The sequence below is a fragment of the Rhinolophus hipposideros genome, assembly GCF_964194185.1.
Source record: "Rhinolophus hipposideros genome assembly, chromosome: 9".
Classification (NCBI taxonomy): Eukaryota; Metazoa; Chordata; class Mammalia; order Chiroptera; family Rhinolophidae; genus Rhinolophus; species Rhinolophus hipposideros.
In genome coordinates, this window is record NC_138055.1 from 4,634,661 (window position 1) to 4,662,557 (window position 27,897).

Genomic DNA, 27,897 nt, shown 5'->3' on the forward strand with positions numbered 1-27,897 from the left:
CTTGATCTCTGACTTCCTACTGGGTCCATCCAGGGGGAGCCCCTCAGGAGGTGGGAGGGTGTAGGGAGAGAGAGATGAAAGGAATTAAAGTCTTTGCAGACTTCCAGCTGCATGAGCTTCTGTTGGGGTGCCCCAAACTCCTTCATGCCACCACCGCAGTCCCCCTTTATTCCCCAGGAAGGTTGATGTTGTGGCAGTGCCTCCATCCCCTCCCTCTCCAGCCCCTCCCTCTCCAGCCCCTCCCTCTCTCAGGCAGAAAAGATGCTGGACACCAGACCTCTTCTGGCTTCTCTTGGGAGTCACTTGTCTTCCTGTCCTCAGAGCAGAACCCACACTGTGCCCCTGGCCAAGCCCTTAAGAGACACTGAGATGGCTCAGCTGACAAAGCAGACAGTTCAGGAACTGGTCCAGGTTAGAGTTTCTCGACATCCTTGACTTACCACCTATATATCCTCCTAACGCAGAGTCCTGAGGTGTTACAGAGCAGAGGAGGGGTCCTGGGCGCTGAATTCAGGCTGATCTGGGTTGCAGTCCTATCTCTGCAATTCAGCATTGATCCCCTCACCTCTCAGAGCCTCAGTTTCCCCCTGTGTAAAATGGAGGCAATAATACATACCTAATGGGGTATGTACTTGAGAAAATTAGCGGCTCCTTGCAGACTACATCATACAGCAGGGATTACTGCTCGAAAGGGGGGGTGGGGAGTGAAAATGCGTTAGCCACACTCTTGCTCTGTGTTAGATACCAGACTAGGATAGGACCACTGTCCCTCCTTTGAGCCTCACCCTGGCCCCGACTGGGTGATAGTCCAGACGAAACTCAGGGGAGCTGTGATTGGGGCCCAAACCTGTGTGACATCAGATCCCTCTGCACTGTGCACCTTGGCTTCCCATCAGGGGCGCTAACGTCATAGGTCCATCACCCTCTTTCTCTCAGTGTCCCAGCCAAGGACCTCGTTGGGTCCTAGGGCCCTGGGACAGCTGTGACTCCCCAGCCTGGATTTCTGAATGCCGGTTGTCTGCTGAGCAGCCTGATGCGGGAGGCAGATCCCTGCTCCAAGGAGGTCACATGCCTCTATTGCTATTTCTGGGGCAGTATTAGGGACTCTAACCCTCCCAAGTGCACGTCACTTTGAAGTTGACACAGCTCATCAGCTCTGAATGCTCACAGCAACCCTCGGCAGCAGGCATGATTCTCCTCAATTTATGGGTGAGGAAACTGAGGCACAGAGAGCTTATGCCCACTGGTAAGTGGTAGAGCTGGAAACATCCCAGATGGTGCTGCAGGCAACAGGAAGACGCCTGGAGCGTCACAGCTTCACCGTGCACCTGTGGTATGATATGGGGCAAGTTCTTTCCTCGATCAGTTCCTCATTTCCTTGTCTTTGAAATCAGGGGTTGAACTAGCTGGTTTCTAAGGGGCAGCTAGCTCTGCTCTAAGCTCGTAACATGCACAACTGATACCACATTGTCAGAGGAAGAAGAAGTGATTCCAGGAGGGGATTAGCCACAGAGGAATGGGTTTCTGGACTGGGTCTTTATGGAAGCCTAGAATTTGGTTTGGCAGCAAGTCATTCCAGGAGGGGGAACTGCAGGTGCTAAAGAAGGTTATGGGTGGCCCATGGTAAGTTAAACGGACAAGGAATCTGAGGCTCAGAGGGGTGAAGTGTCTCGTCCCAGGCCCCATAGCCAGTTGGTGGTGCAGATGGCATTCAAGCCCAGGTCCGGCTCTCGTTCCACCTTGTCTGCACACTAGAATGCTGGGTAGAAATACGAAGGCTCAGGATTCTTCTGCAGAGAGTCTGATGTAATCGGTCTTGACTAAGACCTGTCTGGGCAGGAATGTGGTTGGAGCCTGTAGCGCCCGGGCACTGGTGTTCTCAGGGTCACCCTGTGGGCGTGACCAACTGCCCAAGCCAGCAGGTTGTGCCTCAGACTTGCTTAATATTCTCTGTGGCAAGCAGGCTGGTATGTGCTAATCTGTGGCTGGGGTCATGCAATGCTAGTGGGGCAACCCGTATCCAGCACTAAATCCTGGCCACATGAGACACTCCCAGGCCCATACCTCAGCCCCTCTGAGCTTTGCATCCCACCCATAAATCGGATTGTATACACTTAACGACATGTGTGGTGATATGAAGGAATTTAATCGTTACTTTTTCGTTGTGTTAATGCATTGGGAATATGTTTTCAAAAAGTTCTTTTAGAGATCAGAGTGAAATGTTCATGAATGAAATGACATAATGCGTGAGATTTGCTTCAGAACAATCCGGGTGGGGAGAGGTGGATTGAGAGATGATGAAACATGAATTAACAGTTACCACCGGGTGGTGAGTACATAGGAGTTCATTGTATTAGTCTCTCTAATTTTATATATGTGTGACATTTCCGTAATAAACAAGTACTTAACCTTAAAATTTTGATAAGACATACAAACAGGAAAATATGCATCACGACAGAACATAAAACAAAGCAAAAACAGGGCCACCGGGAGTTGTGGCTACCTAGTCACAGATGGGAAGGATCGGGTGACCAGCTGGGTAGGATCCCGTGACCTATGCGCGTTCAGCACCGCGGACAGCGACCCGCGGCCGCTTCCTGCTGCCTGGCAGCCCTGGGGACCTCAGAGAGCGGAGAACTTCTGGATACCCCTTGTTTAGGAAGAGCTTCTTCAGATCAGAAGGTTATCCAGCCTCTTACACACCTCCAGAGATGGAGTGTTCACTACCCACGGGGCAGACCAGGCCTTGGTGGACAGTCTTGGTTCACAAGAAGCTTCTGTTTTCTGCTCTTTTAAGGATACCTTTGTGAAAAAATCAATCCATCATATATGTGTGTCTATTTCTGGGCTCTCTCTCCAGTTATGTTACATGTCAACGTGAATTAAGGTTGTTAATCAGCTGACCTTAAAAATGGGGCAATGACACTGGATTATTGGGTAGGCCCAATGTAACAACAGGGTCCTTAGAAGTGGAAGAAGGGGGTGGAGGAAGAGTCAGTGTCCAAGTAATGTGACGTGAGAAAGACCAGACCCGCCATCACTGGCTTGGAAGATGGAGGAAAGGGCCATGGCCAAGGAATGTGGGCAGCTCGAGGCTGGAAAAGGCACGGAAATGGATTCATCCCTAGAGCCTCCAGAAAGGATTGCAGCTTTGCTGACACTTGCTCTTAGACTTGTGATGCCTGCATTACACTTCTGACAACCAGAGCTGTGAGATAATAAGTTCATGTTGTTTTAAGCCACAAGTGTGTGGTAATTTGTCACAGCAGTAATAGAAAATGAATGCAACAATAGACATCTGTCATCACCTACATTCACCCATTCTGGCATTTGCCACATTTTCTCTCTCTCTCTATGATATATGCACATGCACTCACATTAGTGTTATAACTGTGTTCTTTCTAGAGCCGTTTGAAAGCTGCAGACACGATTCTCCACCCCCAAACACTTCAGCATGTACCTTCTAAGAAACAGAACATGCTTTTACATAACCATAGTACAGTTTAAAATTCATGAAATTTAAAATTAATATTATTAGCTAATATAGACTCCATATGCATATGGGGTTGGACAATTAAGTTCGCAAACTTGTTGCAACAATGTTGCTAACCTGTTTTTGATATCAGAGAGATTATTTACTATAAATTTGTACCAACTGGACAAACAGTTAACCAAGTTTACTATTTGGAAGTGCTGAAAAGGCCGCGTGAAAAAGTTAGACAAAAACGACCTGAATTTTTCGCCAACAATTCATGGCTCTTGCATCACGACAATGCACCAGCTCACACAGCACTGTCTGTGAGGGGGTTTTTAGCCAGGAAAAAAAATAACTATTGGAACACCCTGTCTACCACCTGATCTGGCCCCCAATGACTTCTTTCTTTACCTGAAGATAAAGGAAATAGTGCAAAATTAAAATGTAGGGCCTCTTGTTCAAAAAACAGGGAGAAGTGCCATTATGGCACTAAAAGATAAAGCTTTCCCCTGTGCTCTAGCATCATTCTCCCAACCTGTCATGGTGTTTTTTATTTGCTATTTCATGTCACTCTCTCCAGCACTGGTATACTCTTAGGGCACCTGCGGACCCTCACAAGAGTCTGGGGGACCCACTCCATGACTCTGAGAGCAGCCCATCAGCTGCCTGTTTCCTCCTGTCAGCTGGGGGACCCACAAATCATGCCCTGGCTGCGAGCGGGGAACTCGAGCCAGGCATTGCCCCTGCCCACCAGCCTGCTGCCCCAAGGTTATTGCGACCTCCACACCAGACAAATGGGTACCTGAATGGGTGGTGGGAGAGAGGCTCGCCTTTGCTGATTGACCCACCCAATGCCCTCGGGTGCTGCCAGTCTAGGAAAAAGTTGACAAGGATAGCTACAATCATGCCCCACTCTGAGATGGGGTGTGTCCAACCTGATCCTCTTCATGCTGGTGCCCAGGTCCCATGGTCACTGGGTGGGGGCAGGAGAGAGGTTGGACAGGGCTGGGACCCTAGAGGACAGAGGAGTGGGCAGTCAGGCACTTGTCCTGAGCAGGTGGCAGAGGGTGGCACCACTTGTGAGCGGAGACTCCACGCTCTCAGCACATGCTCCATTACCCATCAGACTCCATTTATAAAGCACATGTTGAAAGATAAAATTATTAAGAATTTCAAGATGGTGACCACAGAGCTTTAAACCCCAAGGGCATGGCCCTTCTGACCCTTTTGAGCACAGGTCCCTGTGTGACTCCTCTGGTTGCACGACCCTGAAGCAGGCCCTGCATCTCTGTCTCTATATCTATCTGTCTATCTGTCACCTATCTCTATCCATATCAACATCTATATCTCTCTCTACATCTGCGTCTTTCTATACTATGTCTGTACCATCATGTAACCATCACTGAGAGCAACATGTTTCCAGGACTCTGGAGGGGGCTCTTGTGTTGATTCCCATTCAATCCTTTCCCTCTGACCCAAATTAAGCACTCTTCTGACCTCTGTCACCATAGTTTAGTTTTGCTTGTCCTTGAACTGTATATGAATGGAATCATATATCTTGCCTTTTGCATTTGGTTTCTTTTGTTCATCATCTTGACTGAAGTTGATCAAGGTTGTTACATATACCAGTAGTTCTTTCTTTAAAATCACTGTGTAATAAGTATTCCATTGTATGACTATTACACAATTTATCTACTCTACTGTTGATGGACATTTGCGTTGTTTCCAATTCTTGTCTAATGTGTGCAAATTGTTCCTAATTTGGCCTTCCAAGCCCCTGTGTCCTCTTGTCCTATCCCTATCTCTCTCCCTTTTTTTTTTTTTTATACTTTCTTATTTCTTGGCCTAACAAGATGTTTTAGGCTCATCTTGTGCTTTCTTTGTCCAGACCTGGAATCGACGTTTTCTTCATGAAACCCTGGTTCCTTTTGGCGGGGAGGTACTTAGAAAGCAAGATCTGAGCCTCAGAGGATTAGACCAGGACTTCAGCTTCACATTCTCCCTGCCTGGGCTGAACGTGTATTTGTTGAGTGATTGGATGAGGGGCTGTTCTCAAATTGTACTCTGCCGAAGAAGTACCTTATTAAACGCAGATTTGGGGATGCTACCCGGAGACAGTGTGTCTTTTGCAGATCTGGGGTTGGCCCTGGAATCTGAACTTCCCATTCCCCGCCCCCATCTGTCCCCAGGAGATGATGAAGCATGTTTCTCATAGCACGTCCCTATCTGAAATTACCTGAGTAATTCACATACGAAAGCTCCGAGGGGGCCAGGCTTGTGTCTCAGGAACCCGCGCCAGTGCCGGGTACAGATAAGATGCTCCCTAAGTATTTGTTGACTGAGTGGCTCTTTAAGGTCCCGTCTAGCTGCAGCGTCTCCTGAGTGTGTGGAGCGCTTGCTGGATGACGGAATCCACGGGCTGATGGAGGGACGCGTGGTGGAGGGGCTGCGGGCTGCGGGCTGCGGGGCGGGGGGCGGGCGGGGTCGCGGGCGCCCCCCAGGGCCGGGAGGGGCGTTGGGGGAGGGGCAGCCGCAGGCCCCTCCCGCAGCGCACGTGCGGGGGCGGGCGGCGCGCGGGCGGGGCCATGACGTCATACCGGCGGGGCGCAGGCCCCCGCCGCTGGGGCGAGGCGGCGCCGTGACGTCACGCCTGCGGGGCGCGTGCGGGGCGCGGGCGCGTGCGGGGCGCGGGCGCGTGCGGGGCGCGGGCGCGTGCGGGGCGCGGGCGCGTGCGGGGCGCGGGCGCGTGCGGGGCGCGGGCGCGTGCGGGGCGCGGGCGCGGGGCGGGCGGCGGCGGCATGGCGGAGAGCGAGGCCGAGACCCCCGGCACCCCGGGCGAGTTCGAGAGCAAGTACTTCGAGTTCCACGGCGTGCGGCTGCCGCCCTTCTGCCGCGGGAAGATGGAGGAGATCGCCAACTTCCCGGTGCGGCCCAGCGACGTGTGGATCGTCACCTACCCCAAGTCGGGTGAGCCCCGCGGACCCCGCGCCGGGGCTGCCAGGCCGGGGCCGGGAGGACGGGCGCCCACCGCCCGCGCGGTGCCCGGAGCCCTGCGGGGCGGCTGGGTGGTCGGCCCGCACTGGGGAAACCGAGGCCGAGACCTCCAGAGGCGGCCCCGGTGACCACGGCTGGAGGCTGGGCAGCGAGCGTCGGTGGGGAGGGAGCCTGTGTGGCCTGAGCCGCCAGGAGGACGGGCCCGGGCTGCTGCCCCTCCCTCGCTCCCCTCCCACTGCCCGGCTGGCTGTGTGACCTTGGGCCGGCACTTGACCTCTCTGTTCCTGGCCCCGGTGCAGCCTTTGATGAGCGCCAAGTCCTGGTGATCATGTGGGAAGAGGAATAAAACGGGCGCGGAGACTGTGCACGTCTGTCCTTCCCTGCGTGGGCGCTGGGTGGGGGATGGGGCCAGCCACGCCCGGAGCTCGAGCCCCGTGCCCCCCTGCTTTAGCGCTGCCTCCATCATCCAGGCATCAGGCAGGACGGTGGCACGGACACTTCCCAGCAGTGACTGACGTCATGTGCACACAGCCATGGCACGTAGAGATAGTCATCTCCTCTGCACTGAAGCCCAGAGAGGGCAAGCTGCCTGCCCAAGGTCACACCACTGATAAGTGGCAGAGCTGGGATTTAAAGTCGGGCAGGTCTGTGTCCAGGACCTGATGTAAGGGATTATGGAGCAGTGCTTCTTGTGAGGACTGTAGGGGGAGAGGCAGATTGCCTATTCTTTGAGCATAGCTGCCAGTCTCCCTTTTGGCCACTGTGTTGGCCAGGGAGGGAGACGCCTGGATCCAGACTGTGTCGTGCGTCTGTAATGTGATGTAGGACGTGGCTGGCCTAGCGGTCATGGCAGACCAGCAGGGCGGGGTGGCTGGAAGAGCCGTAGCTTGGCTGTGGTGGCTCTGCAGGGTCTCAGACCCCTGAGGGCTGGGCACAGCCCCTCTGAGGAAAGTCGGGGAAGGGTCTGTCAGTGGAAGAGTGGGGAGCTGTATTGGTTGGTGGGGGGAACTTGGAGACGAGAAGTCTGGAGATACTGCCAGTTGGGAAGAGGGGGAGGACGGAGGTGTGCACGGCCGCTTGCTGTGGCTGGGACTTTCCTTCCACTGCAGCCCACAGCCTGTCACCCCAGCACCATGGGCGGGGATTCAGAACTTTTCAGATTGTAGAGCCATAGGTGGTATTTATGCTGTAAGAAATCCAGCTGGGTGTCGGGCTGCACTTTGAGCCACCATGTTATGTGGGATCCAGAAAGACTGAAAATAGACTCGTGTCAGCTTAGCATATGGTTTGCCTCCAAATGAATTGTGAAAAACTTGCTTTTGGGAGTTTTCTAGGATTTTGGAGTTGCACGAGGGATTTTAGGGCACGGAGATGGAGCAGGAGAAGTAGCTGGAAGGACTAGAGGAGGCACAGGCCTGGAGTTCAGTTGGAAATCTGTGTATTTGGGGTTTGTGGGGGGTGGTTTAGAGGGGCCCTACATTGGGGGCCTGGTGGGGCCTGGCACCAGGGACCTTCCTGGACAGCTGGATGGAGAATGAGGTGTTAGTTTTAAGGACATTTTCTAGATAACCAAAACTCACGTCTTGTTTGTAACTTGTATCTTTCAAAGCAGACAACAGCACACTCTAGATGGGGAAAGTAACCACGGTTCTTTCCCTTGGGGATGGAAAATCTAGTGGTGGCCTCAAGACCATGTGTGTGAGGTCCCTTCACACAGTCCTAAAAAGCTGCCTTTTGAAAACAAACAAATGAAAATTCCCACTGCCCTTATGGCCTTTCCAGGCTCTTACTGTTTCTTCATCTGCCCTCTGCCTGCATCTTTTACGTTTCACACCTGAGGGCTGCGCAACCTGTGGACTACCTGTTAGAATTGTGTGTAAGCCAGGAGCATATAGCATTAGTAACAGACCATGCTCTTGCTTTGTAGCTCGCAAAGCCCGGTGTGTCTATCATAAAAGCATATTCTCCACAAAGTTCTGTAAGGTAGGACAGAGTTGGTCTCCCATTTCCCAGGTGGGAAAACAGGATCTGGGAGGTTAAGTGATGCTCCCAAGCTCATTCATTCATCTTGGCTGCACCAAGACGGAGTTGAGGTGACTACAGCCCGGGAGTAAGGGAGAAGCGAAGTCGTGGGTTTTACGGAGGCCAGCGTGTTCTGTTCCTTTTTTGCTTTGTTTCTCAACCCTGTCCCAGTGCATCCTTCGCATCCATCCCATGAGATGGTGACAGGGTAAGTGGGAAGTTTTCTTAGGCAAGATGGCTGTACTGGCTTTAAAATAGTACTTCTGAAGGCTTTCACTCTCTCTACCCACTGCCTGTGAAGTTCACACATGAAATGATCAAGGGGAATGAAGAATTGGTTCCCCAGAAAATCTGCCCTAAAGATTTCCTCTCAACCAGAGTCAAAGGGACTTGGAAGTCATCTCCAGCGGCAGCTGGTATGGCAGAAAGAACTGGTCTGGGGTCAGGATCCGGCTTTTCATAAATGGTTGCCCTTGGGTGAGTCCGAGCCTCAGTTTCCCCTGCTGTGAAATCCGCAGCTTGATCTGCACAGTTGCCAAAGTGACTCCCAGCTCCTGGATGCTTGCAGGGGCTATTACTTTGAACACAGGTTAGTTGCAGTTTGGAATGGGACCTAGAATGCTTTAGGAATGGTTAATTGGCCACTCACCTGTCTGCCAGGTGCTCTGCTGTGTTAATCCACCAGGAACTCTTGTGACTCTTAAGAGGCTCAGAGAGGGCAGGAACTTGCTCATGAGTCACACAGCTGCTGATAAACTGCAGCCAGGCCCCGTCAGGTCCCATGGTCCACAGCCAGCCTCTCCCCTACTTCTCAGGTGCCTTGTTGCTTTCGGAAAGTCACGAGGGCAGCCAGATTCAGGCCCCAAAGAAGAGGAAGGATCACGCCTTCTTTCTGTGTACTTTATAACACTAGAAGTCTAAGGCCAGTTAGGGATTTTAAGGTTTTAGTCACGGCTTTGAATCGTCTGCAGGTGGACTTCAGGTTGCTCTGTTCACATTTCCTTTCCTTTTACTTCTTTTCCCTCCCTCCCCTTCTCCACCAGGAATGGGTCTGTAGAAGGCACCAGTGCTTAGGGAATAAGAGCTTGGCTTTGGAGCTGAAAATCCTGGGTTTGATTGCAGCTTTGCTGCTTGCCACCTGGGTGACTGTGACAAATGACATAACCCCTGTGAGCGGAGGTTTCTGCAGGGGTAGGAGAGACCACCTCTCTGCCTTGAAGAACCCCTGTGAGAATGAGTGAAGTGATGGGTGAGGGCTCTTCCCTGTGCCAGATGCTTAGTAAGCGCAGGTGTCCTCTGGTTTGCATATTTTCAGATGACAAGTTGCCGTAATTCTTTGGTCGTCTATGGAATGGGTTCCCCTTTTCCCCCCCAGCTGCCTTCAAGATTTTCTCTTTATCTTTGATTTTTGACACTCAATATGATGTGTCTTAAGTATATATTTTTTCACAGAGGGGATACTTATCTTGCTTGGGGTTTTCTGAACTTCTTGGGTTTGTGGTTTGATGCCTTCCATAATTTTGGAAAAACTCTCAGCCATTGTCTCTTTAAATATACCTTCTGTTCTGTTCTCTCTCCTTTTGAGATTCCAATCACATACACGTTAGACTGTTTGCCATTATTCTACTGCTCTTGGATGGTCTATATTTTATTCTTTTTCCTCTTTGTGTTTCAGCTTGGTTAATTTCTGTTGATCAATCTTCAGATTAATGGATTCTTTCTTCCACTTTGTCAGATGCCTGAGGTCTGGTCTGTGAGCCCATCAAAATCATTCTGTATTTCTGTTACTGTGTTTTTATTTTTCCTCTAGCATTTTCATTTTCACTTCTAGTTTTCATTTCTCTGCTGAAATATCTATCCCATCTGTTCAAGTGTGATGTCCACCTTTTCCATGAAATCCTTTAACATGTTAATCACGTTTATTTTCAATTCTGAGTCTGATTCTGGTGATTGTTTTGTTTTTTGACCATGGGATGATATTTTTTCTTGCCTTTTTTAATGAGTAGTGCTTTTTGATTGAATGCTGGACATGTCGTGCTGACATTAGGGAAGGAGGTGAGTTGTATTTAGGCTTGGAAATGGGCCTGTCTTTTCTTGTCAGTTTTTTAGTGTCAGAGAGGAGAGTCAGTCTGGCAAGAGTTGGGCTGCATTTGGGTTCTGTAATGGCTCTGGGCACTTGAGTGACCACTGGTTTTAATTCCTATAGCTTCACCTTGTGCTTATCATGGGAGCTGAGCTTCTAGAAAGTCTTTCCTCAGGGTTCTTGTCCCACCTTCAGCTTTGATTTGAACTTTAGAGGGGTTTCTTCCCACACCCTGTCACTCCCCCAGGGGCAGACTGTTGTGACTTATTGCTCTGATTTACTGCTTAGAGAGGCAGGGTTTCGACAGGAATGTCCTCTGTCATCTGGTCCAGCTGCAGCCTTCACAAGTTCTGAGCTGAGTCTAGGCGGGGCTTTCCCAGTAATTCTGCCGCTTCTGAGTGAAGCCAACTCTACCTTGATGGCGGGTCTCGTGCAGGAAAGAGTTTCTCGTCCTTCTTCCAGTGCTTGGGGGTCTCTGACAGAGCCCAGGGATGGTTTCCTGCTCCTCCCTCAAGGGCAGAGGTTTTTTTTCTCTTCCACCCATTCTCCAGCCATGTTGGGTCATTACCAGGGCCCTGGGGTGGGAGGGAGGGAGGTTTGCTGCCCCTCCCCCCAGTGGCTTAAAGTTTTTCCCCAGGGAGGAGAAGGATCTCGGCAAGGCTTAATCCTTTTCTTGAGGATCAGTCTTCATCCTGCCCTTTTCTCGTCAGCACGTGTGTAGGTCTGCAGAGAAGAGTGTGTTTGGTGCCAGCTCTCTCCTTGTGTCTGGCTCTGCAAGCCCACAATCATTTTTACAATTTGTGAAAATTCTGCCTTCTCACTTGCATGGTGCCTGGCTTCTCTTCCTGCCAAGCCCTGTCCTGGCAGGGCCTGTCTTCCTGGGATTGGAACTCTCTGCCTTGCAGCTTCAGCTCCTCGATGGGCTTGAGCCTGGAGGGTCTTGTAGTAGTTTATCGGCCTTTCCTTGTTCGTGTGGGAGCTGCCTCCTCCCCGCTCTCTGCAACGTAGCAGAAGCGGTGCTACGTCCCTGGAGTCTTGACAGCCAGGTGCTTCAGTGGGCGTGTCTGCAGTGGGCGGTCGGCAGTCAGCAGGGAAGGCGGTCCCAGCATGGGCTTCAGGAGCGCATTGGCGTGAGTGAAGGGCCCCCTGGGAGGTGGGGGCCTCTCGATAGCATGCTTGACAGAATCAAATGAGGAGTCTTCTGGAAGCTCAACAGATCATTTCTAGAGGGGCTGGAGGAGAGCCAGAGGCCCTGACTTGGGCTTCATGTGGCTCACCGATGTCTGTCATGAGCCTCAGCTCAGCCTGGAATGAGCTGGCGTCCACTGGGACCCCACCCCCAGGCAGGGTGGTAGACTGGGTGATGGCAGAGACCGCTCAAGTCTTCCGTTGTCCTTTTCAAGCATCTGAGCAGGCCAGGAGGTGAGAGGGTGTCCTGTCTCCGTGTGTCCTGTCACCTTCACAGCTTTGCTGCAGAATAGGCCCTTTTCCAGGTTAGGAACTGAGGCCTGAGAAGAAACTGGCCCAGGTGCTGGGATGAGAGCCCGGATGGGCCCGACTCCAGGCAGTGTCTCCCCGGCTTGTGTGTGTCTACATTGTGGGCTCTCAGGAGCCCACGAGCTCAAGGCCCCGGAGAAGTTCACACCGAAAACAGGGCCAGAGGTGTGGTGACTATGTCAGGCTCCCCAAAATTGCTGGCAGAGCTAGGCTGGGAATCGGGCCCTCCCGGCCAGGAACTGAGGGAAGCCAGGTTGTGTGAGGATGGGCAGCCTCACCGCCAGGTTGTGTGCGGTGGGCCGGGCGCACCGCAGCACGGGGTCTCATCTCAGCAGGAGCGGGGAGCCCTGCTCAGTGACCCAGTCTGTTCCCCTCTGCGTTCTGCGGGGGCCCAGGGTCCATCCCCAGCTGTGGTGGGGTTTAGAGTTCCAGCCTTAGCCCGGAAGTGAGTACATGGCTCATGGCCTCGGTTTTGCTGCCCACTTGCTTTGTGAGCCTTGGGGGGGTGTGTTGTGTGTATGTGTGTGATGTGTGGTTTGTGTGTGTGTCACGTGTTTTGTCTGGTGTGTGTGTGGCGTGTGTATGTATGTCTGGGGTGTGCGTGGCCTGTGTATGTGTAGCATGTGGCATGTGTATATGTGTGTATATGTGTCATGTGTGTATGTATGTGTGGTTTATATGTGGCGTGTGTGTATGTGTGGTTTGTATGTGTGGTATGTGTGTGGCATGTGTGTATGTATGTCTGGGGTTTGTGTGGCCTGTGTATGTGTGGCATGTGTATATGTGTGTGTCATGTGTGTATGTGTGTGGTTTGTATGTGGGGCATGTATGTGTCATGTGTGTGTGGTTTGTATGTGGGGGATGTGTGTGGGGCAGGTGTGTATATGTACGTCTGGTGTGTGTGACCAGGCACTTCAGTTCTAGAGCCAAGGTTTTGGGTCCTGGGTTCATGGCCCCTAGCGCCTGCAGTTAATGAGCCTGCTTCTTCGCGTGTGAAATGTGATGACAATAGCCACCTGGGGCTTGTGAGACTCAAATGAGGAAATGGCTGCATGAGTTCCTGTGACAGTGCTTGGAACACTGAGCGCTGGACTTGGCTAGCATTGGGGTGACTGCTGGCGTCTCTGTGTGAGCCATGTTGGGCTTCTTGCTTTGGTTCCCCATCAGCTCTCATCTGTGTGCCTGGACTGCTCGTGTGCTCTGAAGTCCATGTCCTCGAGCATCATGGGGATTATTTTGAGAGATAGTCAAGAGATAATCTTGATGTCTCAACAGCATATGAAACTGCCTAGGACAGAGGACAGATGCTTAACGAGAGGTAGATCACCTGAGGGGACTGTCCTGGAGGCCTTTTCAGCATCTGCTGGGAGAGCAAGTCCCACCCCTGGTGAGGGGCGTGCAGGAGCCCAGGCCCTGTCTCATCTGGGCCAGCTGTGTTGGGGTGCAGCTTCCGCCATCCAGCTGTGACTGTTTCTGAGGGAGCCAGACGGGAGCAAGGCTAGAACGCCTTGATGTCTTAGGACTCTGGAATGCCTGGGGGGCACATGTGATTGAGTTGGGCAGATTGAATGTGTGCTCATCTATGCTTCCTCTTAAAACCTCACTGCACGCCAACCAAGGAGTAGAAAGCTCTGAACCCCTAAGAGAAGGAGAGGCAGTGACTGATTAGAGATGCCAGCCGAGTTTTGGAAGGTCAGACATGGTGGCTCCGTGTTAACTGGCTTAGCAGGTAGAGAACCTAGGTGCCAGCAGAGGTACCTGGCGGGTGCATTGACCAGTTCCAGCTGCAGAGCTCCAGCAGCTGAATGCACCTGGCAGCTCAGAGGGTGGCAGCCATGATGGGGGAAGATTGAAAACGGGAGGCTGCTGCAGAGACAGGTTTCTTTGGGGAAGTGGATCCAGAGAGGCTGCGGATTTGGGGATGTCAGGCACAGCTGTAAACTGGGAGAATCGCCATATTGGAAATGGGGCTCATGTAAAAACTACACTCTTGAAAGGGAGGTTCCCAGCCCCTTCCCCTACCTGGCTCCTGGGATGCCTGTGGTTTCATGGGGCAGAGGATAGAGACACCTTATCTGGGCAAATAGACCCTAAAGAAAAGACCTATAAGCATTTGCATATGGGCACCTCCCATCTCAGCTTGAGAGGGAGGGTTGGGCTCCCTCCCAGACACAAAGCCCTGCAGTCAGCAAGGCTTGCCCACCACTGACAACTACGTCCAGTGGCTCCTTCTTACTTGGGGATGGACTCAGGGTCACCAGATCTTAAAGTTGCCAACAGGAAGGACAGAGACCTGAAAAAACAAAACAAAAAGCAGAAGGAGGAGCTTGGAGTAATCAAAGACAATGTACAGAGCGGAAGAAAACCTGAAAAAAATACAAACAAAAAAGCCCCCAAACCAACCTGCGATAGTAACTCTCCATGATATCCTTGGAGAGTGAAGATAGATGTACTTTCACTAAAGAGAGCAGCTGCACCAGGAAGGAGCAAGGAAGATCATGAGAGAATTCTTGAGCATTAAGAATACGGTACTTGGAATTTCAAAAACCCAGTTGTGAAGTTTGGATGGTTGAGTGGAGGAAATATCCCAGGAAGCAGAACAAAAATTTATTCGAAATGATGGCAATTTGGAGCAAAAAAGTAAGCAAATTGGAAGATCTCAGAGTTCCAAAAGATGGAACAGAGAGTATGCAAGAGAGAAAATTATTGAAACCAGAGTTTCCAGAGCCAGAGGACATGAGTTAAAGAATCCCCAAGTGTCTGGCACAATGACTGAATAAAAGACCACCCTGAAACACATGACATTATTGTGAAGTTTCAAAACTGAGATAAAGAGAAGATCTCAAAGCTTACAGAGAAAACCGGGCCACGTTCAAAGGGCTGGGAACCAGGACCTCTGAGTCTCAGCATAACGTCAGCAACAGCGCTTTGAGTTCTGAGGCAGAGGCTCCCCGGCCTGGAATTCTATACCCAGCCAAACTACCAGTCACGTGTGAGGTGGAAATGCTTGTCGTCCGGCAGGGTCTCATACAGCTCTCACGCTCAAGGACCAGCTAGAGGGTGGGCCCTACCAGTGCGTGAGAGGACACCAATGAGGGGCACACGCATAAGGGACATGATGCCTCCAGCCCGAGGGAGATCCCAGGAGGCCAGTCGTGGAGAACGGAGGGGGCAGGGGCACGCCCCCAAGAAATACAGGGACTTGAGAGAGCACCCATGTGTTTGGTCATACTGAGAAGATTTGTTTCAGAGTCGGGGAAGGAATTTTTAATAGCTACATAGACAACTAACTAAGCAAACAAAGGCAGTTATTTACTCTAGGAAAAACAAAATCTTGTGCAAGAAAAGAAGTGTAATCCTAGTGGTGTGCTTCGAGTGAGACACTCAAACCAACAGTTGTGCTGTGACTGCATTGGGAGGAGGGAGGCTGTGCAGGGGACTCGGCCAGGTCCTCGTCTTCCATCGTGAAAGTCAGCAGACCATTGAAAACGTACAGATCGTGGAATAACTACCTATGCACATTGAAAATTTGAGGTAAGAGAAGGATCAACGGAGGTTTTGCTTTGGGAGTGTGGTTAGGGGTGGGGAGGTAACTGGCTTTTCTATTGTGCGTCTTTTAGTGCCCTTTGACTTTTTAACTAGGTACATGTGTGACTTCAGGAAACAATAAAATGAAAATAAAAGAATTTTAACGGTTTCCAGCTCCAGGGTCCTGGTGGTTGGGGGCCCAGTTCCAATTGGTTCTGACCCAGGAGTGCTGGTTCTTCTGTCCCCAGAGTTTGGGTGGGAATTTTGATGGGTTCCCCCACCTGCAGCCTGGTGACAGGCCCGGCCCTAGATTCCTGAGGAGTTCCCTCCAGACCGCCTGTGACTTCCAGTGGGTCTCGGCCCACGAGCTCCAATGTCAGAATGCACTGCTGCCCCTGTGGGATGGTAAGCTGACTGCCACACAGGAGTGATTTCACCCGTGTCAGCAGAAGCACACAGTTGACTTGAAAGCATGCGGCCTGCTAACTCCCCAGCGAGGCGGCCCTGCCCGGCCAGCCCTCCCCATTTCGCTTTGAGCGCCTGGCTCTCCTCCGCCTGACCTTGGATTTGCTGGGAGGCAGGCTGGCACCCTGCTGCCATGCTCCCTCCCGCGCTGGCCGCCTCCTGCCCAGGGTTCAGACTGCAGGCGGATGGTTGGGGTGCTGAGGCCCCTCTCCACCCCACCTGCTTCTGTACAGCTGGTCCAGGTTCCTGCAGGAGGGGAGGGGCGCCCAGCACGACGGTAGCCTGTGTGCCCCCCACCCCCGCCGTCTGCCCTGCAGGCTACGTGATGGGCCTCACCTAGGGCTCCTCTGCCTTTCACTACCCTGGTTCCCCCTGGCATGTTGGGGAGGCTGTGTGGGGAAGTGGGGACTCGCAGACTTGGGTTCCCACTCCCAATGTAGCTCTCCCCTTCCCGTGACTTTGGACAAGTGCTCTAAATGGAGCTTCTGCTTCTGTACAGGAGGTGCGCATAACCCCTCCCTCTGCCGGGTGCGCTGCCCCAGGACTCACCTGTTCCCCGGGCTGTGGCTTCAGTGGGTGGGCTGGCTCTGTGTTTGGGTGAGGCCTGCCTGGTTTGGCGGGAGGCTGGTGTGAGTGGTCCTAGGAGTTAGCACTGCCCATCATGGCGTAAGGACCTCAGAGCGATGCTCACTGGCATTGAGCCCCTCTGGCTCTGAGCAGGTCACATCATGGCACTGAACCCAACAGCCCTGTGAAGAAAGGAGGGGCCTTGCCTCCATTTTCTAGAAGGGGAGGCAGGGACTCCCAGGGCCGGCCCTCAGTACAGGCTTGTTGAGTGAACAAAGGGGTGGGTGGGTGGCTTCCCCTCAGGTGTCCTGGACCTAATCACAGACCTCACCAGACAGGAGCGGGGCGGCCTCTGTAGAAAGAAGAACACAGGCTCAGGTGTGGCTCGGGCTTGCCTTCAGATCCTGGCCTTTCCTTGCCGCCTCTGTGGAATGGGGATGAAAGCCCTGCCTCACAGGAGGTAGGGTGGGAGTCTCTGGTGGCTTGGTGCTGCATTCCAGAGCACACCACGGCCTTCGTGCTGAGGCTGGTGGGATGGGACAGCTGTGCACACGTGGACAGGAGTCACGTGCAGGGTCCCTGGGGCTGCAGAACAGATATACCTGCCCTCCCCTTGGACACCCCCACTGACCCCAGCTGCAGCGCCCGCCTGGCCTGGCACCCATCAGAATAGCCATCGGGAGCTTGGAGGGGAGTCCCGGAGCAGCTTGGCAGGAAAGACACGCTCTGCCGCCCACACCACCTTGGGACCAGGCTCAGCTGACCATGAGCTTTCCGGTGACACTGGAGGGGTCCCTGCTGTGCTAAGTGGGTGCCGCCACCCCAGGTGCCAGGGCTGACGCGACAGAGCAGGCTGTGTCCACGCCTTTACTTACCAGTCTGTGAGGGAAGGGCATCACTGCGGCCCCACTGAGTGAGAGCACAAGGACTGCAATGTGGTCCCAGCTCAGGGAGGAGCCTGCTGAGGAGACTCGCCCACTGAGTCCCCGCCGTGCTTCAGGCTCTGCCTGGTGTGAACACAGGTGCCTCGGCCATGCCCTGTGCCTCAGGGTTTTATAGCCTGTGCAGGACGCAGGCAGTGTCTGTGCTTCTCCTTTATGGGGTCCCAGCAAGTGGGGAGGGAGCTCTGAGCGGGGGCCCCCAGAGCAGGACAGTCTCAGATGCAGGATACGAGGTCAGACGGTTAAGTTCGCGAACTCATCCTAGAAAAAGGGCTTCACACCTGATTGCTGAATATCATCACTATGGTCACCTTCGAAGTGCTCCCCTTGGGAAGCTATGCACCGACGCCAGCGCCTAGTCCACCCTTCAAAGCAGTGTTGGAACTCTTTTTCTGGAATGGGCATCAGAGCTGTCGTCGTATTACCCTTGGTGTCCTGAATGTCATCCAAATGTCTTCCTTTCAATATTCCCTTTATCTTTGGTAAAGAAAGAAGTCACTGGGGGCCAGATCAGGTGAGTAGGGAGGGTGTTCCAATACAGGTATTTGTCTCCTGGCTAAAAACTCCCTCACAGACAGTGAGCTGGTGCGTTGTTGTCATGAAAGAGCCATGAATTGTTGGCGAAAAGTTCAGGTCATTTTCGTCTAACTTTTTCACACAGCCTTTTCAGCACTTCCAAAGAATAAACTTTGTTAACTGTCTGTCTAGTTGGTACAAATCCATAACGAATAATCCCTCTGATATCAAAAAAGGTTAGCAACATCAGTGCAACAAGTTCTCGCACTTAATTGTCAGGCCTGGAAAGTTGACTTGGGTCAGGAGCAGGTGTGGAGAGTTGCAGGTGAGACGCCAGGTGGTCACAGACAGCAGCCTACAAGACCAACCCCTGTGCTTTGGAGAAGGGGAGACGTCAGAGAAACATCACCGGTCCGCCAGGCCCCCTGCATGTATTCAGCACCTCTGTGGGGACCGTGTTAGGAATGTGATGCGAGCCCCAGACCTGTGAGTGTTTCACTGTACACAGTGAGGGGCAATGAAGGCTGCTAATTATCCTTAAGACAGGGAAACACTCTGCGTCACGTGGGTGAGCTCAGGCGACCACAGGATTCCTAACACGGGACGGGGATGCAGGAGAGGGTGCGCTTGTGATGCCGGGTGACTGGCAGCTGCACACAGTGAGAACTGGGCTTCTCCCCGGAGCCTCTGGAAGGGAATGCAGCCCTGCCGAGACCTTGAGTTTAGCCCCATGAGGCCTCCAGAACTGTAGGATAGTAACTTTGTGTTGTTTTGAGTCACCGAGTCTGTGGTAACTTGTGATGACAGCCGTAAACTAATCCATAACTAAGATGCATTCCCTGCCCTTGGGAACTGCCCCCAGTCAGCTCCCCAGCTGTGCACAGCGGGCTGAGTGCAGTAGAAGAAAAGAAAGGGTCCCTGCGGGGCCAGGAAGGGCACCTGATGAGACTGGGCATGTCCCGGAAGGTCCGGCAACACGGTTGGCCAGGTGGAAGGCTTGGGCTGCAGGGGTGCTGAGCTGGGGGGTAGGTTTGAAGACCCAGCTGCAGCACAGAGTGCCAGAGTGGGTGAGGCGGGGAGACTGGAGGCTGAGCAGGGCTGCACCCCCAGGACAGGAGCCACTAGGGCACGGCGGGGGCGGGGACAGGGTTTCGTGGCCTTGGCAGCCCCGAAAGTGGAAGGGGCTGAGTGGGGCTCATGCTGACATCCAGGGGTGCGGCCTGGGAGGGTGGGATTTAGGGTGGGGCAGAGCGGGCTGGGAGAGGACTGGATCCAGCTGGTGCCGGAGGAGACGCTTGCAGAGCCAGGGCTGTGTCTGCAAAGCCCGTGTTTGGTCTTCGGGTAAGGTGCCTAGACAGTGACCCGTCCGTGTCGTCACGCGCGTCTTCTCTAGTTGCTCTTTTTCTGTGGTCACTTTGTCATATCTTGCCTGCGGGGCTGTGGAGGCCTTGGGCTGCTCGCCACAGTTGTGCTATGTGCCCCCGTCTCTGCCCTCCCTGGTGTTGAGGAGACGTGCAGTGTGCCCTGTTGATTCCCCTGAAAGCTGGAGAAGGTAACCGAGAGTTGCTCAGCCAGGAAATGGACTCGAGGGGCTGGACTGAGGGTCACGGGGGACAGGCCGCGGGGCCTGGCAGCTGGAGAGCTTCCTTTGGTCGCTCACAAGGCTGGCTGCTGGCACAGGTGTTTCATGGAGGCGAGGGTGGGGCTGTGGAGTTGACGAGACGTTAACCTGCAGAGAACGTCAGGGTCATTGCCTGTGGGGGCTGTCGGGGTGGGGGTGGGGAGCACTAAAATAGGGCCTGAGGCCTGTCAGGAGCGGTGCCCACAGTGTGTTTCTCAGGGCACATGCCCTCCAGTGCAGCTGCCCTGAGCTGCTGGGGGACGGGCCCGGTTAGGCCTCAGGAGCCTCACTGTAAATGGGCTGATGGTCCCCACCTCTCAGGTTGGTGGGAGGGTCCTATGGTTAGTGGGTGGAAGGCTTTTCTGTTTGAATTGAAAAGCCGCCACACCACTGTCTTCCTTCAGGGCCTCTGCTCCAAAGCTGCCTCCTCTGGGAAGTCTTCCTTGATTATCGTGTCCCCTTCTGGTTACTCAGCACCCAGGTTTTGTTCCTGCATTCAGAGTAAAGGAGTGTGCAGGCCTTTTGGGCTGTTGGCACAGTGGGGTCGGGACAAGGCGAGGGTGGGAGGGTGGGAGGGTGTCAGGGGAGCCCTCACCCGAAAGTCCTGAGGGGGAAGAAAGGGCTCCAGGCAGGAGACCAGCCATTCAAGCAGCACACTCCCGACCAGCGGGAGTAAGCGGGGCAGTAGGAGCTGCGTGGATGGAGAGAAGCCATGGGAGAGAGGCCAGGTGTAGGGGGCATGGAGTGACTGCCAGGCCTGTGGGCCGTGGAGAAGACCTGGCCTTACTCTGTGGAGATCCAAGGCCATCGGGGGTCTTCAGTGGACGGGAATGCGACCCCGTGTCCGTGTTAGACGGTCATTCCGGCTGGTGTGGTGAAAACAGACTGAAAGGTGGGGTGAGCTGGGCAGAAGCAGAGCTGTGGGGCCTCTCCCAGTGTCACCGGGTGGAAGGGTGCTCTGTGCTTACTTGATGGTAGAACCAGCGGGGGTTGCGGAGGTGTGAGGTGTGAGGAAGGTGAGTCTACCATTTGGCCCGAGCAGCTGTCCAGGGTGGGGGGTCATTTGCTGAGGAGGCAAGTGGGGCAGGACAGGCTGTGGGGGCCGGCCTGGTCCTGCGGGGCAGTGGGCGCCGGGCATTTCCAGATAGACAGACGTATTGAGGGGTGGGTGTGGGGAGCTGGCCTGGGGGGTGGGACGGCATGGGGCCCTCTAGGGCGTCATAGGTGCAAGTGGGAGAGGAGGGGTCCGAGGCCACGCTGGGTCCAGGGCAGTCAGCGTTTTCAGGGTGGGGGGATGAGGAACCAGCAACAGAGATCGGCACCCCAGAAGGGAAGGGACCAGTGTGTGGTGGTGATGAGGAACTGGCCAGCTGTGTCTGTTCTGAGAGGTCAGGTGGGGTGATGCCGGGGCTGGCCCGGGGCTCACTGGTGACCTGGAGCTGAAAGCTGGAATGGAGGGTTCACACACAGGCTGGAAGAAGTGCAGGGAGCTGCCCTTCTCCCGGGGGCTGCTGGCTGACCGTGGTTGGGTGTCCTGCTGGGCCCTAGGCGCCTGCGAGGGCTCTGCCCTTGGCGGCCTACAGCACAGCCAGACTCAGGCCCTGCTCTTCCTTCCCGAAGCAAATGCTGAGATGTTAGAGCGCCCGCTGTGTGCTGGGCCCGGGGAGCTGGGGTGGGTGGGACAGACATGCTGCTGCCCCTGGAGTGCCAGTCCAAGTCACGTGTGGTGATGGTCACGTGTGGTGATGGTCACGTGTGGTCATCGTGTGCTGACTGCAAGCTGGTCAGCCACCTGGAGGAGGGGGCGTGGCGCCGGGACAGAATGAGTAACGGTGGGGGGGCGGTTTGGGAGGGGGGCGTCAGGGAGGTTAGCGTCTTGGTGGAGATAACTTGAAGCCGCTGTGCACGGGCTGATGAGTGCCCAGCGGAGGGGAGACCCCAAGCGGGCCTCTGAGGAAGGGGAGCCCGCACCCCAGGGGCCAGTGCAGAGAACCTGGAGGCCTTGCTAGGTGGCGAGACCCCCAGATCCTAACGTATGAACAGTGGGAAACAGCAGGAGGAAGGGTCTAGACTGGGAGCCTATGGGCCTGACATGTGCCCGGAGGGGCCATCCCCACATCCAAGGCGGGACCTGTCTGGGCATCTGAGCAGCGTCCCTGGGGCAGCCCCTGGGGTGACCTGTGAGCAGGGCAGTTGGTCAGCGGGCCTGTAGCCCTTTGGGGGGCTGTGGACCCACGAGCGAGTGAGAAGCTGACCTTGGTACACACAGGTACTCTTGTTCCCGGGCGGGCCTCTCTGCCTTGGATGGTTTGGGGCGTCAGGCTAAGCCGTCCATCTCCTGTGCTTGACAGGGGTGGCCTGTCCACGTGGCTGGACTTCCCTTCAGCCTTTCTTAGGAGAGGCCCTCCCATGCTGACCACACCACTGCACAGACAGGTGGTTTTTCCTTTTAACTGGATTATAACTTAACATTTGCGTACCTGTGTAACTACCACCAGACCAAGATAAGGAATAATCCTAGCACCTCAGAACTGCCTTTGTGTCCTGAGATAATGCCTCCCCCAAACCACTGTTCCCACCTCCGTCACCTAGCTTAGTCGTGCCCACTTTGGAGTCTAATATACACGGAAACATGAGCAATCACACACCAGACGGCCTCTGGGGTCTGGCTCATTTTGCTCACCACTCTGCCTGTGGGATTCAGCCGTGCGGAGCACAGCGGTAGCCCGAGGCTTCCACTGCGTCTAGTCGCCCATTGTCTGAGGGTCACAACTCACTCTACTGTTGATGAATGTCTGGTATTTCCAAGGTTTGGCTATTGTGAGCAACACGCCCAGGATTCTTCCAGCACACGTCTAGTCTATAGTGTTGTTTTGGGTAGGTACCTAGGAGTAGGCTTCTCGGATTTCAGGGCGTACCTATGTTTCGCGGCAGTAGATACTGGCTACTTGTAGGTTTCATTGTAATCAAGTGGCTGGCGAGCTATTACGCCGGACCCTTATGACTCCTGGGTAAATGAGGTTCTGGAAGGTTCAGGACTTTATTAGTTTATGACAGTCTTTGAGTCCCTGGGGGGGCTCACTTCTCATGACAACCCGATTTAGCACTGAGAAAATGGGAGCTCAGAAAGGCGGGCTCACCCACGGTCACCCCAGAGGGTGGGGTTCAGGCCGAGGTCTTGTGCCTAGACTGGTGTTCTTCCACTGGACTCGAGGTGCTCTTGGGACACCCCCGCCCCCATGGCCCTTCAGCCCGCTTCTTGGGCGAGGTGCTGACCTGGGAACGGCCCCCCTCCAGGCCGCCTCTGAGAGCCCCCTCCCCGGCCTTTCCCTTCAGGCACGAGCTTGCTGCAGGAGGTGGTCTACCTGGTGAGCCAGGGCGCCGACCCTGACGAGATTGGCTTGATGAACATTGACGAGCAGCTCCCGGTCCTGGAGTACCCGCAGCCCGGCCTGGACATCATCAAGGTACCCTGGGCCGGCGGCACCCAGCCCTGGGACCCCTGTGGGCATTTCTGCAGTTACGCCCTGAGTGACAGTGCTCCTGAGGGGTCAGGGGGGCCCTGTGGGTGGAGGAAGCGCAGAGAGCTCCCGGTACCCCCAGGTGGCCAGGAGAGAGAGGCAGAGCCTATGACGGTGACCCTGGGATTGGACCAGTGGCTGACGTGGGTGACTTCAAGGTAGAAAGGAGGCAGGTGCCAGGAGTAGGGCTACAGGGCAAAGTGTGAGGGCGAGCGGCCTTGCTGCACCCCCCTGTCACCCTTCCCCGTCGCCCACTCCATCTGTCGAGCTGGGCGGGGTGCGTTTACATCAGACATGTGGTGTCAAGAATGAAATAAACCTTACTCCAGGCCTGTGCATTCTACCCTCGGATGTAGCTGGCATTTCCCCTCTACCCTGCCCTCTGTCACCTCTTTGTTCAGGCCTCAGTGCCTCAGTGGACTGCCCGTCCCTTCTCCCCCAGAGCAGCATTCTGGGCCACTGCTCTCACAATCAAGTCTGAGGGCTGGTGGGAGCCCTTCTCGGCACCCTGCTCACGGCGCTTGTGCGTGGCCACGCGGCTTCAGCCGGGTTGATTCATCAGGAGAGCTGCACTGGGCGCTCACTGCGGGCGGGCACTGCTCTTGGCGCTGGAGTAGGGCCGAGAACCACACGGATAACCGTCACTGCATGCCCAGAGCTGCATTCTAGTGAGGGCGACCGACGGAGAGGAAACAGGAGGTGTAGTAGTTACGTGGTGACTCGTGCTAGGCAGGGAGCAAAGCGGGACTGGACAGAGCAGGCCTCTTGGTGGGGACATTAGACGAGGTCCTGAAAGAGTGGAGGAGCTGGTTCAGCTGAGGCAGGGGAGCCGTGGGTGCAGAATCCCGAACCCCGGCCACGTGGCCTGGCGCACGTTCCAGGAGTCGCAAGGCCTGCGTGTGAGGTGGTTGCGATAACCCAGCAGCCTGCCCGCCTTGGTCTCGTGCTTCCTCCTCTGCTCTTCAGTGCCCGTCCTGGTGTTCTGGACAGACCCCTGTGACCACCATAGGCTGATGGAGGCTGGGGTGCCCGAGGACGGGCTGTGTCTTGCTCGCACCTGGCCCCAGGGCCCAGCCTGGAGGGTGGCCATAGCTCAGGTGATGCTTGTCAAGCGGAGTGGTTTTGAGCCTCCGAGACCCTCTCTGCCTGGCCCCGTTAGAAGGCTCCTGAGACCTGTGAGTCCTCTCTCGAGCGCCTCTCCCCTTGACCCTGCTGCAGGAACTCACGTCTCCTCGCCTCATCAAAAGCCACCTCCCCTACCGCTTCCTGCCCTCCGATCTCCACAACGGCGATTCCAAGGTAATGCCCTGCTCCCTACAAGTGGGTTCCTAACAAGTGCAAGCACTGGTCTGTCACCTCATCTGTGCCCAGCAACCGAAGGTGCAGTAAGACCCCTGATATAGGCTGTCTTGGAGCCTGTGTCCCTAGCGTTTTATCCATGTTTCTAATCTGGGCTTTGCCTCAGTTGAACTTGGACTTGACCAGCCTAAGTCTAGCCTCTGCCTGTTGAAAGCCGAGTAGTCACGGCTGAATTTTCCTATTTTCTCAACTACATGAGGTTTATGAAGCCCTTAATTCTTACCACCAGTATCAGGACCGGCATTTTTTTGTCTTGCCGCTTTTGAGGTGGTTCTGGAGGACAGAGGTACAATAATAAAACGCTCGAGGAATTGTCCCAGCAGATGCTGTTGTGGGGACAGGGTGCATCTCCGCAGAGATAGTGAAAAAGCGCGTTTGGCCACGTGCACGTGGGGCTGGCCTTGATGCCGGAAGCGAGGGGTCAGGGTACGGCGTAGGAGAGCGGGTGTGGGTCTGTGAAGCTGCTCACCGCCGCCTGCCTGGGCGGAAGGGTCTGTGAGTAAGCCCTGCCCTCCTGTCTGCCCCTCCTTTACCTCCCCGACAGGTCATATACATGGCTCGGAACCCCAAGGACCTGGTGGTGTCCTATTACCAGTTCCACCGCTCCCTGCGGACCATGAGCTACAGAGGCACTTTCCAGGAGTTCTGCCGGAGGTTCATGAACGATAAGTGTAAGTGTGCCAGCCAGCGTGGACGTTACAGCGGTGATGCTCACTGTTCATTGCACACCAGCGTGTGCTCGTGCGTTACCCACGTCCCCCAGTTCCTACGGTCGCTGCGCGTGTGGGCCTGCCTTGCCTTCCCGCTGGCAGGAGAAGCCAGGGCCGAGGGACGACAGGAAGGCTTGTCCGAGGTCATAGCTCAGGCACAGCAGAGTGGGCCTCCTCCACCACTGCCCTTCTCTCACCACATTGTTGGGATTCTGAGAAGCTCCCCATGACAAGCATACCCCTTCCTCCCTGGATTCCGAACAGTGAAAGCGGAGTCCCAGGTATCTGTTGGTGACAGAGGCCAGCGTGGAGGCAGTGGCTTCGTGCGAGAGCCCCCTGGGCCTCGAGCTGGACTTGAGGAACAGGCAGGCTTAGCCTCCAGCCCCAGGCCAGTGTGACCCAGGGCGGGGTACACTTTGGAAAGGCAGTGTTCTGTTCAAGAGGCTCATTCCCAGGGGAGAAGGGTGAGCAGGGGCCCTTCCATGTCTCCCCTCCCCAGGGGAAAAGTGGCCGGCTCACACCTGTTGCGCTGGGCCCGGGGAGGAAGCCGCCCCCTTGGCAATGGTCGCCCCTCCTCACTTCACTTCTGTTCCCCTCCCTGAGGGGGCTCCCCATGGCTTTTCTGGGCACCTTTCTGGGACCGCAAGAGGCAGTTTAGAGTTTGCTCCAGAAGAGTTTTGAAACAGGTCATATCTGTACTTTAATTAAATCTGTTGAGATCATTGCATACTCAAGTCTGAAAATACACTTCCTGTTTTATTTCCCAATTCAAGTGCCCAGCCTCGATCCACTGTCCAGCCCAGTCAGGGCTCTGCAGTAAGATTATATGATGAGAGTGGCTAAAGTGCATGACAGAAATCCAGGAACCAGTGCCGCAAATTTAAATGGAACTCTGGGCAGCTGAACTGGCGCTGTCTCCTCACCCTAGCGGAAGACGAGATCAGGCCTCCGGGAGCTGGGCCCCGGGGAGGAGGGCCCCAGGGAGGTGGCCTCGGGGAGGAGGGCCCTGGGGAGGTGGCCTCAAGGAGGTGGCCTCCTCGGGGAGGAGGGCCTGGGGAGGAGGGCCTGGGGAGGAGGGTGCCGGGGAGGAGGCCTTGGGGAGGAGGGCCCCGGGGAGGAGGGCCTGGGGAGGAGGGCCCCGGGGAGGTGGCCTCGGGGAGGAGGGCCCTGGGGAGGAGGGTGCCGGGGAGGTGGCCCCGGGGAGGTGGCCCCGGGGAGGTGGCCTCGGGGAGGTGGCCCCGGGGAGGAGGGCCCGGGGAGGAGGGCCCGGGGAGGTGGGCCTGGGGAGGTGGCCCTGGGGAGGTGGCCTCAGGGAGGTGGGCCTCAGGGAGGTGGGCCCTGGGGAGGTGGGCCTCGAGGAGGAGGCCCCGGGGAGGAGGGCCCCAGGGAGGAGGGTGCCGGGGAGGTGGCCCTGGGGAGGTGGGCCTCGAGGAGGTGGCCCCGAGGAGGAGGCCCCACCCAGGCCCTTGCGCCCCGAGGCCCCTGGAGCCTGCTAAGGGCCCTCTGCCCAGCCTCCCTCCCTGCCGCCTGCCCAGGTCCCTCAGGCCTCCCGGGCGTTTGGAGCCAGCCACTCACGTTCGCAAAGCCACATTTTTACGTCCGAGCATGTGCTCCTGTCTGTACAGAAGTAGCCACCTGGTGAGGACCATGCTGCCTCAAACAGCAGGTGTCCAAGTTGAAATGTCCACGTGGTGTAGGGCTTACAGCTCTCTGCCTGGTCCAGAGCGGGTCCAATTCTCCCAGTTCAGGCCTGCCCACATTTTGAAGGTCGCAGCACTGAAGTTCAAGGTCACTCACCCTCGCCGCGGTCCCACAAAGCCCCTGCACAGGTGTACTCAGCTTCCCCACCTTGTTCCCTTCAGTCTCTGTGCCCAGCCCGTGCCCCATATCTCCGCTTGAAGGAGGCCACTTGTGTTCTCTGTCCAAGGTTCTGAAACATTTGAAAAATAAGCTGCAGGGGGAGCAGTGACATGACACTTAGTAATTACTAAGAGAGCAAGGTGGGAGGATCTGCTGATGGAACGGCATTTGGGTGATTTCGGTGTTATGACTCACATACTCTGGGGAGCGGGGGGATGCCCAGGGCCACGGGCCCAGCTGGCAGGGGCCTTGTGGAGCAGACACTCTGTAGGCAGGATCACTCCCAGAGTGGGGTGAGTGAGCGCTTATTCTCCCAGAAATACGCTTGGATAAGCATGTTGCCGTCTCAGGAGCAGAGGGACTCAGGTGGAGAGGCAGGAGGTGCCCTGGCAGAGCCCCGTTCCCTGGATGGCACATTGGAGTGTGAAAGGCACCATCCCCACCAGCGAGGTCCACACCTTCCCTGTACCTGCCAACCAGGGCTCAGTGAGGCGGGCATGTGCTGTCCCTATCCGTGTCCCCATGTGCGGTGACTGCTGTCCTCACCGCTCGCTGTGCCGTCAGCCGTGTGCCCGTGCGAGTGACCAGCCTCCTCACATCCTCCTGCTCCCCACGGCGCCCCTCCTGTCTATGTCCACACAGCCCTAAGGCGTGCAGGGAATACGGGGGCTGTGGTGTGGAGCGTGAGCCCCTGTGTGTTTCTTCCCGGTGCGCAGGAGTGAGCGGGGATGGGCCAGG

The 27,897-nt window shown here is 55.3% G+C and overlaps 1 protein-coding gene across 1 annotated transcript in view; it reads left to right on the forward strand.

Annotated features, from left to right (window-relative positions):
* The first annotated feature begins 6,228 nt into the window (after positions 1-6,228).
* SULT4A1 (sulfotransferase family 4A member 1) overlaps positions 6,229-27,897 on the forward strand; it is a 33,336-nt gene continuing 11,667 nt past the window's right edge. Inside the window, exons 1-4 of the mRNA XM_081060484.1 lie at positions 6,229-6,442; positions 23,046-23,176; positions 24,449-24,529; positions 25,134-25,260. Of these exons, the coding sequence (XP_080916610.1) occupies positions 6,274-6,442; positions 23,046-23,176; positions 24,449-24,529; positions 25,134-25,260 (508 nt within the window). The 5' untranslated portion in view covers positions 6,229-6,273. The remainder of the gene's footprint in view (positions 6,443-23,045; positions 23,177-24,448; positions 24,530-25,133; positions 25,261-27,897) is intronic.